At 55.2% G+C, this 14693-nt stretch overlaps 1 protein-coding gene across 3 annotated transcripts in view; it reads right to left on the reverse strand.

Moving 5' to 3' along the window:
• MYOM3 (myomesin 3) overlaps positions 1–14057 on the reverse strand; it is a 54680-nt gene extending 40623 nt beyond the window's left edge. For all 3 annotated transcript variants that reach the window (XR_014805124.1, XM_021095534.2, XM_021095533.2), the window contains exons 1-8: positions 13950–14057; positions 11471–11649; positions 11174–11254; positions 10301–10460; positions 9470–9627; positions 5188–5283; positions 2450–2538; positions 417–461 (exon numbers count right to left, since the gene is read on the reverse strand). Coding sequence is in view for 2 of the 3 variants with exons in the window: in XM_021095534.2 (XP_020951193.2) it covers positions 417–461; positions 2450–2538; positions 5188–5283; positions 9470–9627; positions 10301–10460; positions 11174–11254; positions 11471–11631 (790 nt within the window). In the remaining variant the exon portion in view is untranslated. The remainder of the gene's footprint in view (positions 1–416; positions 462–2449; positions 2539–5187; positions 5284–9469; positions 9628–10300; positions 10461–11173; positions 11255–11470; positions 11650–13949) is intronic.
• Between the last annotated feature and the right edge of the window lie 636 nt (positions 14058–14693).

The following is a 14693-nucleotide window of genomic DNA, read 5'->3' on the forward strand; positions in this document are numbered from 1 at the left end:
CCTAGATGGAAGAGAGGACCTTCTGGGGTGTCCCTACTCCTCTGGGCCAGGCATCGCAGTTCTCCAGGTGGTCTTAAGGAGAAAAGGGGCCTGCTCCTGGGGCCTGGGGGTGGGGAAGGGAAATTTCTAGGTGGGACCAGATGAGTTGAAATGGCAAATATCCGTTTGTCTTTTTTGCTTTTCCTTTTCTCATTTAGTTTTGGTGGCAAGACAGGTGAGCAGGTGGAGGCAGCTCTGGGGTGCTCAGAAGCCAGTCTACAAGTATTAACAGTTTCTAGGCAAAGCCCACGTGGACATCCCTTTGCAGGCAATGGATGGCTGTATTGTAAAGGGGGCTGTGGGGACCCTGATCAGGGGTCCCAGACTCCCTCCTCTCCCGCCTCCCTGAAGCCCCACCCCTCCCCCAGCCTCCTTACTTTTAAAGATCTCCGAATCGAAGCCAGCATCCTTCCCCAGGTAAGCTGAAAACCCAGAGCAAATGGAGTTTGAGAAGGCTCCAACCCCATGTTCCTACCAGATTTTGGAGGCATGGCCTTGGGGTGTGGGTTCGAGTCCTGATCTAGTAGCGGCTTCCCCTTTGGCCCAGGGAAAATTCTCTGTGCCTCAGTTTCTTCATGAGTGAAATGGGAACAGTGATTTCTACTTGGTGGTGAGGGTTCTGAATACACAAGTTCACACGAACAAAGCCCTCAGCTGGAGCCTGGCATACCGTCGGTGCTCAATAAATGGTGGCTTCCTTCCTTTACCCAGACCTACTACCGGGACCACACAGTCCTGGAGGTGGAGCCTGGTCACACTGGGATTTTTGGAGGAGCTGGGGCAGTGAGAAGAGAGCCTCCCGGAGGCTTTGGGTGAAATCCAAGGTGGTGTGGATGCAGATTGCCAGGGAACGGCGAGAAGGCTTTGTTCACATAGCACCTATCATGTGCTGCTAATTAACTCATTTAATCCTCACAACGGCCCCATCTATGGGTGTTGTTGTTAGATCCTCTCATACAGATGAGGAAGCTGAGGCGTAAAGACCCAGCGAGCACCCCAGCAGCCTGAAGCCCTGTCCTGACACTGGTCCCTGGACGGAGGGAGGGATGAGGTGATGGGAAGGATGGGCAGACAGAGGGAAGCAGGGCTCCGGTCCCTGACCTTGCACTTGACTCTGGGCACTGCCAATAGGCACAGCTCAGATTCCATGCAGAAAGCCTGACCTGACAGTGGGGACAGCTGCCTCCAAGAGCTATTTGGGGAACAGGGCAGAGGGGTGGAGAGGCTGTGAACAACAGCTTAACGAGGTTTGATGAGAGGTGGGGGCGGAGCGGGATTCCAGCCTGACCACTGCCTGGTGTGTGTGTGTGTGTGTGTGTGTGTGTGTGTGTGTGTGTGTGTGTGTGTGTGTGTGTGTGTGTGAAGCCACACACAAGCAGCTTCTTTCTGGGGCCTGAGGGCAAAGCCCACATTCTCCTGGGCTCAGAGGTGTGGCCCCCTGAGCTGGGCCCTCTCCTGGGCATGGGGTGGGGGAGGGAGACTTATTCTTCCCCAAGAGCCTGCTCCAGCCAAGTTTTATCTAAACCACCTCATTTAATCCACAGGAGTGTTTGAGGACGGTAGCAGATGTCCCCCCTGTGCAGGTGGGAAGTCAGGGGAGTGAGGTGGTGAGCCCATGCCCCGGCTCGCATGTCAGCGGCAGGGCCAGCAGGTGGCCTGGGGTCTGGCTGACTCCTGAGGGTCTCCCCTGCTTTGTGCTGGGATTTCAGATGCCCTTGGGGAACCTCCAGGAAGGGCCTGAGCCAACCATGAAACATAGACTGGAAGCCAAATGGGGCAGTGAGGGTCAGCAGGGGAGCTGGTAGGACTCAGCCCTTGCACGGAGCAACCCTGGTGGACAGGCTGCCCTTTTTTTTTTGGTGTTTTTGTTTGTTTGTTTGTTTGTTTTTTGCTTTTTAGGGCCGTGCCCACAGCATATGGAAATTCCCAGGCTGGGAGTTGAAGCAGAGCTACAGCTGCCAGCCTGCACCACAGCCACAGCAACATGGTATGTGAGCTGAGTCTGGGACCGACACCATAGCTCATGGCAATGCCGGATCCTTAACCCACAGAGCAACACCAGGGCTTGAACCCGAGTCTTCATGGATACTAACTGGGTTCATTATTGCTGAGCCACGATGGGAACTCCCAGGACACCTTTTCTGAGGCCTTGGCTGGATTTGGATCTAACCTAACCTGAAGGACAAGGGGGTCCCCAGAACAGGGGTGTAGGTTGTACAGTCTTAGAGCGGAGGCCCTCCCTGGCTCCGAGGGCCCCAGGGAAGTGGGGATCTCCGTGGCTGCCCTGGTCACCCGATCCCAGGCTGAATCCCCCGGACTGGGGGTCCCTCTGCATCTGATGGCAGACCCACATTCTCAGCTGCTCATGAGAGGTTGGCCGTGGGAGGTCCAGGGGGATGGGAGGACTCACTGCGGACAAGGACTTTGGCGAAGGAGGAGGCCTGGCCGTAGGCGTTCTTGACCGTCACTGTGTAGGTGGCTGCGTCCTCAATGGTGCATCTGAAGAGGAGAGATGGAGTTGCCCCCTGAAACTACTGGGCTCCACCGGAACTCAAGTATCGGTGTGCAGGTGGGGGGTGGGGGAGTAACAGGAAGGCCCTTAGGCTCTAGGTCAGTGCCTGCCTCTGAAAGCTGGGTGTCCTTGGGCTGCCACTGTCCCTCTCCACCCCTCCAGGTCCTTCTCTGAAAAACTCGGGACATAGCACCAGCTTAAGCCACCTCAGGTGAAAGGGCTGTGGAATTATGCTTGTTGTTACTGCTTCTGCAGCATCAGAGAGCTTAAGTGACTTGTCCAGAGTCACAAAGCGAACTGGAAGTCAACCCAGCTTCAAGGTGACAAGCCCTCTCCCAGGCAGGGCCTCTGGTCCTATTGACACCTCCAGAGCAGAATCCTGGAGCCGGAGTTGCCCAAGGAACATGGCCACTCTGCACCAGACCTGGGCCAGATGCCCAGGAGCTCTCAACCTCAGGCCTGGGTCTCACCACCAGCCAGGCCAACCCCACCATCTTGTTCCCAGTGGAGGCTTGGGCCGGCTCCATCCCAGGTCATTGTCGTGGCCAAGAGGTAGATCATAGGACGTGGCACATCTGGGCCCTTTAGGAAGCAGGGGGCCCCTTGGTGCCCCCCTCCTCACCTGGCTGCTTGAGGTAGGAATCCATCCCCCCCCTTTTTTTTTTTTTTGCTTTTTAAGGCTGCACCTGAGGCATATGGAAGTTCCCAGGCTAGGGGTTGAATCAGAGCTGCAGCTACCGACCTACACCACAGCTCATGGCAATGCTGGATCCTTAACCCACTGAGTGAGGCCAGGGATCAAACCCGCATCCTCATGGATCCTAGTTGGGTTCATTAACTTCTGAGTCATGAAGGGAACTCCCAGCAATCCCTCTTGTTTCAAGGGCCAGTCCCACCGGTCCGTCCGTTCCTCCCACGGGCCAGCTCCCTTGGTAACATTGTCTGGTCAGGGAGGGTCATATTTGTGTTGGTATCTCTGATGCCAAGTTGGTTGAGGTGGAGGGTTGGGTGTATTGGAAAGAACCCAGATGGAGAGCTCCACGCAGGCCTCTTCCTTCCCAACCATGTTTAAGACTCATACCTCCCATGGCCTGCAGGCACATGAAAAGATGCTCAAAACTGCTAATTATTAGAGAAATGCAAATCAAAACTGCAAGTGAGGAACCACCTCACACTGGCCAGAAAGGCCATCATCAAAAAGTCTACACATAACAAACGCTAGAGAGGGTGTAGAGAAAAGGTTACCCTTCTACGCTGCTGGTGGGAATGTAAATTGGTAAAGACACTATGGAAAACAGCATGGAGGTTCCTTGGAAAACTAAAAATAGAACTAACACCTGATCTAGCAATCCCACTCCTGGGCATCTATCCAGACAAAACTAAAATTCAAAAAGATATATGGACCCCCATATTCATTGCAGCACTATTCACAATAGCCAAGACATGGAAACAATCTAAATGTCCACTGACAGATGAATGGGTTAAAATGATGTGGTACACATACACCATGGAATACTATGCAACCGTAAAAAAGGAAAGAGAGAGTGACATTCATGGCAGCATAGAAGCAACCAGAAATGATCATACTAAGTGAAATATGTCAGAAAGGGAAAGACAAATACCATATGATATTACTTATATGTGTAATCTAAAATATGGCACAAATAAAACTATATACAAAGTAGAAACATGCTCACGGACATAAAGAATAGCCTTGTGGTTGTCAAGGTTAGGAGGAACGGGGTAGGATGGACTGGGAGTTTGGGGTTAGTAGATGCAAATTATTACATTTAGAATGGATAAGTAAGTAGGTCCTACTGTATATCCAATCTCCTGGGATAAACTATGATGGAAAATAATATAAAAAAAGAGGAGTTCTCATTGTGGCCCAGTGGAAATGAATCCAATTAGTATCCATGAGGATGTGGGTTCGATCCCTGGCCTCGAACAGTGGGTTGGGGATCTGGAGTTGTCGTGAGCTGTGGTATAGGTCACAGACTCGGTTTGGATCATGCGTTGCCGTGGCTGTGGTGTAGGCTGGCAGCTGTAGCTCCGATTTGACCCCTAGCCTGGGAAATTCCAAATGCCGTGTGTTCCGCCCTAAAAAGCAAATTAAATAAGTAAAAATTTAAAAAGAATGTATGTATATGAATGACTGAGTCACTCTGCTGTACAGCAGAAATTGGCACAATGTTCCATAGCAACTGTAATTCTAAAAAGAGATGGAAAAAAGAGACTCACCATCTCCTGAAAGGCCTAACGCTCTCCCTTCTGATTGCTTCCTCTTGCTCGTGTGTGTGTGTGTGTGTGTGTGTGTGTGTGTGTGTGTGTGTGTGTTTTCTCTCTCCCAGGGTCCTTGCTGCTAGCCTCTGTGTCCAAATTTCCCATCGTGTGTTTCAAAGCACCTGTTAAATACCAATTCCTGGGCCCCACTCCGACCTATTTAATCTGACTCTGCTTGGTGCTGAGAAGCGGGTCCATTCCACCAATCAGTATTTTAGCAAGCAGCACCCCAGCTATTTCTGCAGATGAGGCTGACACGCTTAACAGCTCCGAGGGAGCATTTGGACTCCTGCTCTGGTCTCCAGAGCGCTGGGCTGGGGGGGCCTGGCACTCAGTGGGGCTCCTGGGCTCACCTTCTAATCTCCAGTGTCAGCAGCCCGTAGTTGTTGGTGATTCGGTACTTGCCAGCAGGAAAGAGGCGGGGATCAATTCGTATGTCGTTTTTGTACCTGCGGAGACACAGCGGTCTGTGGCAGGGAGTGTGGTTCTCAGTGGGAAGGGTACAGAGCCTCTCAGACCTGGATTCCAACCTCAGCTTTGTGCTGCTTACCTATGGGACCCATGGCAGCACTTTCACTGCTCTCAACCTCAGTTTCCCTCATCTGTGAAATGGGAGTAAGAATTGCACTGACCTTATAGGGTTGTTGTGATAATTAAATGGGATAAGATATGTAAAATCCTGAATTCTAGAGATCCTCAAGCTTTCATTCCCTTTTGGGGGGCAAAGAAGAGGGAGCCAGTAATTAGGGGTAACTGCTCCTTCCCCTACCAGCAGTACCCCAAGAACCAGGCCCGTCTTCTTTCCTCTCTGAAGCGGGTTCCAAGGAAAGTTCCCCCACCCTACCTCCTTGTCATTGGTTCTTTTTTTTTTTTTTTTTTTTTTTTAGGGCCATACCCATGATGTGTGTAAGTTCCCAGGCTAGGAATCGAATCACAGCTGTGGCTGCTGGCCTACATCACAGCCACAGCAATGTAGGATCCAGGCCTGTGTCTGTGACTTACACTGCTGCTCACAGTAATGCCAGATCCTTAACCCACTGAGTGAGGCCAGGGATCGAACCCACCTCCTCATGGATACTAGTCAGGTTCTTTACCACTGAGCCATAACGGAACTCCCCCCTTGTCAGTGGTTCTTGATCTTAGTTTTTGTTAAAAATCACCCGAAGAAGCTCTAAGAATATCTATGTTCCGATTTTGAATACAAGCCTTTGCGAATTTGCATCAGAAACTGTTCATTGTTCTCCAATAGCTGTTCTCTTATTCTGAAGGTGTAGAATTTACCACTGAGCCACTCAACATCCACCTGTTGCCCAGCCTCTCCCTCTGCTAGGTGTGGCCGTGTGACCATGACCAAGACTTATCAACAGAAAGTGAGCACACGTGGCATGTGGCTGCTTGTGATGACACCTTTTGGCCCTTTGTCCACCATCTTTCGCTCCATCATGAGGCAAGAATATGGCCATGACAGCTGCCACCTCGAACTGGGAAGACCTGGGCTCTGCCCTCAAGCTGTGAGCGGGAACAGGCCTGAGTCCCTGAGGAGTGTGTGGGGTAGGGTTCTACACCTATTTACACAAAGAAAAAATATCTATCTTATTTAAGCCATTAAAAAAAAATCTCCATGCTCAGGCTGTGGCCCAGATCAATGAATCAGACTTTCTGGGCGCGGAGCAGGGTATCAGTCATTTTAAAATTTCCCAGGAAGTTCCTAAGGATGGCCCAGCAGATGGCCCCGCCCCGCTGAAACCCGGATGTTTCCTTTTGTTTTCTGGGAGCCTTGGAGTCTCGTTCTCTCTGCCATGGGCACCAGACACTGGGGTGGCCTGGCCTCTGTCCACAGCCCACTGGGGTAGGTTCTAGAGGCTTGAGGAATCAGGGAATGAAGGCTAGGAGGCCTGGGTTCTTGACAGAACTTGCTGGGTTACCTTGGGCAAATCAGTCCCCTTCTCTGGGCCTCTGTCTGTGAGGCCTTTGCAGGAAAGCGTCAGCTCCAGTGAGGTTTGAGGTCAAAGGGGAGCCCTTGGCCAAGAGGGGGCGCCCCAGCCTCGGTACATTGCCTTCCTAAGACCTGCCCCGCCCTCTCCATTTGTCTCCATGACAACCAAACAGTGCAATACCCACACCCCACCACACGCCCCAGGCTGTGCCCTCTTCTGAACGAGCCCAATTAACTTTCTCCTAGGGAGGGTAGTGTCTAATCTGGGGGCCCAATATTTTTGCCTCTCCCAGGCCTGGGGGCCAAGGTCAGCTCCCTCCATCCTCAGCTGTCAGGAACATTCCAGACACCTCAGCCTGGCCAGCCTCTGCCGTTCCCAGAAAAAGCAGCAGCTGCAGCTCTGGGCAAGACCTGGACAGGCAGGGACCTCAGCTCTCAGCTTGCCTGCCTTCTGCAGGCCCTTGAAGGCACGGCTGTGTGGAGGCGGCTACCTGGCAGCCAATCATAAAAGAGCTGAGACAGTGGAGGCATCCAGGGCCTGGCTCAGAGAGGCCCACGTAAAAGAGTGAGGTTTTTGTCATTTATCTAAATGTATTTTTCCCTTAATGTGTTTTGGTGTTAGATTTTTCTTTGGAAGGTTGATTGGCCTGGCAGGTTGATTCATTGATTAATGAATTGTGACCAGGGCCCACTTCTACCAGCTAAACCTAGCCAGTCTGAGCCTTGCCTAACTTGCCCTGTTGTTGCTCCTGCATTCAGGAAGTGCTCAATAATTGCCGAATGAATGGACTCGCCTGACAAGCCCAGCGAGCCAGGATCTTCCTCCTGATTGGGGCTGGGTCCCTACCAGGGCTTGGGCAGAGCTCTGGAGGCCAGTCCCAGGATGATATGTGGCCCTGCCAGAGCGACTGATGATGAGAAACCAGATCCCCAAAGCCAAGAGCCCCAGGGGCCCCCTGGGTCCCTCCAGCTGGAGGTGGGCCTGGCCTTGGCCTCCACCACTTACAAGGAATGCTCAGCTCCTTGTTGTGGCAACCTTGCTGGCAGGGGTGAGAAACAAGCCTCCTTCCTAAGAAGCTCCCACGGAATGCCTTCGATGTGGGCCTCGGTGCCAGGGCAGGACAGGGTTTGGTTGCCAGGCCAGGACAGCTGAGGGGCTGACCCCCATTTAGCCTGGGCTGGCTGTTGGGAGCGGTCCTCCTGCTGGACTGCCTCAGTCCCCAGGGAATTCGAATGAGTGCCATCTGGCCACGATTAGCCCCAATACTGCCTCTCCTGGTCCTCTGAATGCTCTTTCTCTGACTTCTGAGGCATCATATGTACTTTAAGGGAGGGAAAAAAAAAAAGACACTCTAATGATGACTTTCCTGCTCTCTTGGCCAGTAGAGCTCTGGGCTGGAAGGCAAGAATTTAAATCCTCGAGCTGTGTGACATTTGACAAGGCACACTCCCTCTCTGAGCCTTGCTATCCTCACCTGTGAAGTGGAGATAGAGTCTCTATAGCTCATGCATGGCCCCGAGGCTCAAATGAGAGAGAAGGGCAAGGCTGACATAAAGGGGTTCAAGTATAAGATGTTTTGTTTCCTTCATGGCCTCAGTTATTTGTGTGCTTATCTCCTCTCACCCTCAAGATCTGGCTTATATGTCGCCTCCTCCAAGAAGACTTCCTGAGTCCTCCAGGTGGAGGCAGCCACTGCCTCCTCTTCACGCTACTCTTTTATCTCAAATATCCCCCACGAAAGTTCTTTTCTTTGTTGACATGTCTCTTCTGGGCTGAGAGTTCCCTGAGGTGAGACTGCCTCTGGGTCATTTCTATGTCTCAGAGCCGAGTCAGGGCCTGTGACAGATTTATGCTCCTGGTAAATATTTGTTGAAATCTCTTCCTTGTCTCCCAACAGCGTGCCTGGCAATGGGCCTCAGAGCCAGGGGAGCTCAGTAAACTGTGAGCTCAGCTGTGTGAATGACACACCTCTCCCGGTGGCAGAAGTGAGACCCCAGGCTTGGCCAGGGCCACCCCCATCTCCACCACACCTGCCTCCCCGCCCGTCCACCAGCGAGGCCTCAACTCTGCAGTTTCGGGGACACTCCCCGCTTTCTCTGCACTTTTTGAGTTCGCAGGGCCTCCGTGTTACGGTGGCATTAAATCCTTGCTGCATGCAAACCCGACAGGAGGTCTTCAACCCATTTTACAGAACTGCAAACCGAGGCAGGACCCGAGAGGTTAAGAGCCATAGTTGAGACCACATGGTGAGTTCGCAGAGAGAGAGCCATGCCTGGAGTTGGGGCTCCCACTGCAGGGCCCCTGCCTCCCCTCTTGCCCCCTGCCTCCCCCCAGCTTCCTTCCACCATCCTGCAACCCCGGAGATGCCCAGCTCGGAGCAGCTGCCTCTTCATGCCACCGGAATCATATTTTTACAAGTGCAGCAGCCCTGTCTTGTAGCCCCAGGCTGGCTGGGAGGCAGCTAAGAATAACCCCTTCCGATGCTCCCCAGCAGCTGCTGCTTTGTCAGGGGTGGGCAGAGCTCAGGGTCCGGCGGGTCTGAAGCTTTTCCAAGACAGCAGGGACTTCTGTGGGATGAGGGGACCGGGCCCCTGGAAGGGAGCTGCTGGGTGGTAAGACACTCACACTCAAGGAACCCTGGGGGCCCAGAGCCTGGAGGCAGGGCAAGGACCCCTTCTCTCCTGCCCCAGGGGCTTACCAGGTGACCTGGGGTGGAGGCGAGGCCTGGACTGTGCAGGTCAGCAGGACCGTGGAGTGCTCCCAGACCGCGTGGGAGCGCAGCGGGATCCAGAACCAGGGCCCCCGACCGGAACACAGCTCCCGCAGCTCCTTGGCCTTCTGGACCTTGTCCTCTGTCTGGAGGCGGAGGGGCTCTGTGATTCCTATGAGCCAGGGCTCCCCACTGCCCCATCTCTGCTGTTACCTTTCCCCTGCCACCCAGGCTCTGGAGTCAGACCCCTGTGGGCTGGAGCCCCCCTCACCACACAGAGGGCAGGGCGTGGGCTTCAGGACCGGCTGGCCTGGGGTCAAGGTCAAACTCCACCACTTACTAGCTGTGAGACCATAGGCCAGTCCTCCACTTCCTTATCTGTGCAATGGGGATATAATAATATTCTTATCCTCCTAGGGGGCTACAGTGACGATTAAATGAATTAATAAGTGAAAAACATGGTTACTGATAATGCCTATGTAATTATTAGAGTTATTCCTGTCCTGCCCAGGGAAGGGGTTACGGATCCCTGACATTTATCAGGAATAGCATTTCCTGAGGGTCTTCTGTGTTCGAGGTGCCGGCAAAGTGGCTTTACAAGCCCAGTCTCATTTACTGAGAATTGGTACCACATCCGTCCATTTTACAGATGAGAAAACTGAGGCTCCGTTAAAATCAGCCACTTGCCCAAGGTCACAGAGCTAGAGGGTGGGGGCGCTAGGATGTCCAGCTCTTCTTGAAAAGGGGGTAGGGTGAGGTGGGCAGCATGGGATGGGTCGCTGGTCCCAGGGCCCCGGGGCCCCAGCCCAGTCCCCTCACCCGCCGTCTCAGCGCCTTCCGGTCTCGTCGCTGGCGCAGCAGCCACTGGGTCCGAAGGAAGGCGACCTCCGTCCTCTCCCACTCATTGTCGAAGCCCACCCGCTTCTGGCCCCGCTCTTCCAGCTCCACGGTGCTGGTCTGGCGCCTCAGCTGGGCCTCCCTGCGGTGACAGAGGCCATCAGGGGCCGAGAGCCTGGGGGTGGTGTTGTGGGGGGGGGAAATCCCAGCCGTGCCTTCCCCACCCCTTGCATTGCCAACCACACTTTAAGCTTCTTGAGGACAAGAGCAGCATTTAATCTCTTGCCTTCAAAATACCGCAAACGGCTCCAGCATTGAGAAGATGCGTAATCAATATTATTGATACAGGCCACGAGGCTGCTTTCCAAACCCGTGTTCCTCTTGTTTTCACCACAGCCAGGTGGACAGGTCTTAGTCTCCCCACTTTACAAGGTAGGGGCCTGGGCCAGGAGGCTTGCTCAGGGCCTGCTGGGACCAGGACCTAGGCCTCCTCGCCTGGGCTGTGGCCTCCTGAAGCTCTCAGGCTCAGAGGCCCGCCCGTCTCGGGATGCGTGTCCCAAACTTGGGCTGCTTTACTTGCTCCTCCTTCCCCACTGTGTAAAGCCAGATGAAGTGTGGATTCTCATCCTCTCCCCTGGCGATGGTCCCTCCCTCCTGCCTGTGGATCCGTCCTTAGGGTGGTCCAGAGGGCCTTGTGCTCAGACAGCCCTGGAGTTAAGCCTTTGTCCAGCCACTTACTCTAGATGATACCTGCAGGGGGGTTCTTTAAGTGTGGGAACCCAATGGAGAGGCAGGGGACTGGGCAGGATGGCCCCTTCTCAGCCCAGGGCTTTCTGGAAGGGTCACCTGACTTACCATGATGTCTCTGAGGAGGCTGTCAGAGCCAGGGCTGCTGCCAGGGCGTAGTCTGCGGCGCTGAACTGATACTCTTCCTCACTGCCCCCAGGAAAAGAGAGTTCATGGGTTCTGTGGGTGTGGCTGGGGATCCGGCTGGGGGCTCCCAGAGGTTAGGGCCATGTCTACCCACCTCAGGACACCAGCTGTGCCTCCCCCATCAAACTGGGGTCTCAGAAAGCGGGGCTGTGCCTCCCCCCTCAGACTGGGGGTGGGCCCCCGGTAGGGCAGTGGCTGGGATGGGTCCCGAGGCCCCACCTGCTGCGGAAGGTGTGTCTCCGCGTTGAGGAGCCCATGTGCAGGCTGTGCTGCCGCTCCTCCTTCTGCTCTTCCTCCTGGCGGTGCTCCAGCCTGTGCACCTGCACGGTCTGGGGGGGCCGGGGCTCCCCCACACCTCCCGGGCTGTGAGGCAGAGTCATGGCTGTGAGAGCAACAACCTGCCAAACCAAGGTGCACAGTCAACTCCACCTGTCCCTTCCCCATGCGGCCCTCCAGCATCTCTGGGAGGTTTGCTGGTGAGGAGGTCTCTCTCCAGGGGGCAGACGGAAGCTCAGGCCCGATGGGGAGAGGGAGACCTGCCCCAGGTGACAGAGGCGAGCTTCAAGTTCTCAGCCTGGCTTGTCTGCGAACAAGCAGAGCCCCATGCTGGAGAGCAGCCCTGGCTTCCAGCAACACCCTGCCCTTGGCCCTCCACACAACTTCCCTTCTCCGGCCTCAGCTTCCCAGATGCTGGGTGACTGGCACTGGTGTCCAGGACATGGGGACACAGGCAAGGAGGGTGGCAGCCCTGGGCTGGCTGGTTTGGGTTCTTGCACTAAGTTCTGTCCCAGATCTGGGCTTGGTGTCACCCCCAGGCCTCTGAGGGGACCTCTGCTGTTGAGGCTCTAGGCTGCTTGGGGGAATTGTAGAAACGTGGGAGGGTCCTTGCCGGGCTTGGCCCTGCTGTAGGCCCTGGGCGTGAAGAGGGAAGCACAAGTGGAGCCCACCCCCTCAGCTCTATCCCGTCTGCTTCTACGCAGTCCAGCTCCGCCCTGTCCCCACCTGCTGGTGATGGCGGAGTTTGCGTGTGCAGATTGTGTTCTGACCTGGGTGTGCGCTTGCACGTGGGGGACCATCTCTCTAAGTCCATGATGTGGAGGTGGGCCTGCGGGCCTGCGGGCCTCATTGGAGATCTGGGGCCTAGAAAGGCCTGTCTGGGGCATGAGGGAGCTCAGTCTGCTAAGAGTCAGTCTTAGTGGGAATTGGATCCTTCTGGTTCCTAAAAATTTGCTCCCTTTGGGTGCTTTTTTGTGGAGCCCCAAGGGGGACTGGGTTACTGCAGAGTGTCAGCAGGGATCAAGGGCTGCCTGAGAAGCTTCCTTGGCTTCCTGCAATGACCTTGGCTGAACATAAGGGGACGGTCACCCCTTGGGCTTCCCATCTGGCCCCTCCCAAGGAAGAAGGGCTGCCTGCACCCAAAGAATGACCAGCCTGCTCTCTCTGCCCCCTCCTCCTTGCAGCCTAAGAAAAGAGTTTCCAGCACCTTGGGTGGGAGAGGCCCCTGCTTTCCTGGGACGTGGGGCCCTGGTGAGGCAGCTAAGGCTAACGTCCCCTGGCGCCAGCTGCTGGCTCCCTGCTCCGTTCCTGATTAGCACAGCGGGGCAGGCCTGGCGCTCATCCCTGACCTCCTGCGCTGCCCGCAACCAGACCCCTGGCTTTAGCGGATGAGCCATCGATTCTTTTTAAAGCACTGGCTGAGGCTTGGGATTAAGCAGTGAGAAGATCGGAGCTTCCCCGTCCTCTTTCCAGAACACTGTGTGTGCCTGGCCACCGGGGAGGGCTTGACGGTATGGGGGCCAGGAGGGGAACCACCCCTCTGGCCTTCCCCCTGAGGGTGCAAGGCCCTGGGCACTCCCCACTGCTCCCCTCCCCTCCCAAGCCTCAGGTTGTTTTCCACTGGCCCCCTGACAGCACCCCCGGTGAGAAGGGGCAGGAGGCCTCTTCTGCTCCTCCTTCCTCCTCCAGAGGGGAAGGGAAGCTCACAGGGCCAGAGTGACTCAGAGCCCTGAGCTGGGTGCTGTGGGCGGGAGCTGGGACACAGCCATGCAAGGGGTCCGGGCAGGCCGAGGTGTGTGCTTAGCGGTTCCACCAGCTTCTGAGGCCGCTGAGGAAGTGAGGCAGCGCCTTTCCTGCCGGGCCTCGGTTTCCTGCCCATGAGCCCAGGCTGGATGAGAGCCCTCCTGGCCCTGCGGGCTTGCTCCCATCCCCTGCCTGCCGGGCAGGCCAAGCCGGGCTCCACCAGCAGTGCTCTAGGTTTGCTAGAGCTGCCAGCCCACTCTGGTCCCTGCTGATTCCTAATTCCTGCAGGAAAGCCTCCACTTCCCAGGGCATCCCTCAATGGCTTGTTTTTTTTTTTTTGTTTTTTTTTTTAATGTAGCTTTCACATCACAGAAGCTCAGCTCAGAAGACCCAGGGCCTCATCGAATAGGGAGATGGGGCAGAGATTTTGTTTTTTCTAGAATTTCCCTCCATTTCCACTTGGGGTAATGCCCAAATATGTCTACTTTTTTCTTTCCAAATCTCCCAGGATCCTTTCCCAACACACATATAACACACACACACACACACACACACACACACACACACACACACACACACTTCCCAGTGGAAAGTTGAGGTCTTCACTCTTTGGAGATCCCCCTCCTACCCACCCCCCCCCCCCGCACCCCCTCCCGCACCGTCCCTGGAGGCGACTCACAGAAGCAGCTGTGTCTACTTAGGTGTCTCTGGGGAGAAGTTTTCAGAGGATGAGAGGGTCCTGGGTTTCCTCTTGCCCTGGGCTCGGCGGGGACTGGAAGAAGAATGTGATCCCGGAGCCTGCACGGGCCTTAAATATAGCAGTGCCGAGACAGTGTGATGACAATGGATGAGAACTATGGGGGGGGGGGGACGGAGGGGAGGGGCCATTCCTTGGGTCCAGCGTTGCCCAGGCGGCAGCGACAGGTGGAGCTGCCCGCACCCCACCCACCTCCCGCAGACAGCTCCTCCCCTCAGCTCCACCCCTCCTGCCTAAAAAGAGCCCCCTCCCCAATTACAGTGGAAAGAAGGTGGGTGCTCAGGCCTGGCTGTACGGAGAACAGATCGGGGTGGTTTTCTTGGTGGCTGAGAGTTCTGATCTGAATTCTCCCCCAACGGACAGGTGCTCTGGGGAAGACACTGAGCTTCTCTGATCTGATTCCCCTTCTGAAAATAGAGACAGTGAGGCTGGGCCCCCAGACTTCATGGAGACATGGAAGGGGTATGACCTAAACATGGGTCTTTAGTGCTCATAAGTCATCACGGGCTAGAATGGAAGCAGGTTTCTTCTCATCTCTCTGCACACCCATGTCCAGCAGCGACGGACCAGCCCCTGCCCCTGCCCCTGTGGAGGGGGTGTCACAGGCAGGAGAGGAGAAGTCAATGAGGAAGTTTCCTTCCTCATTGTCCAAAGTTCTCAGGCATC

Source organism: Sus scrofa, chromosome 6 (genome assembly GCF_054392235.1).
Source record: "Sus scrofa isolate SSC_HxYL_T2T_F1_AM1 chromosome 6, Sscrofa_HxYL_maternal_Yorkshire_Landrace_v2.0, whole genome shotgun sequence".
Lineage (NCBI taxonomy): Eukaryota > Metazoa > Chordata > Mammalia > Artiodactyla > Suidae > Sus > Sus scrofa.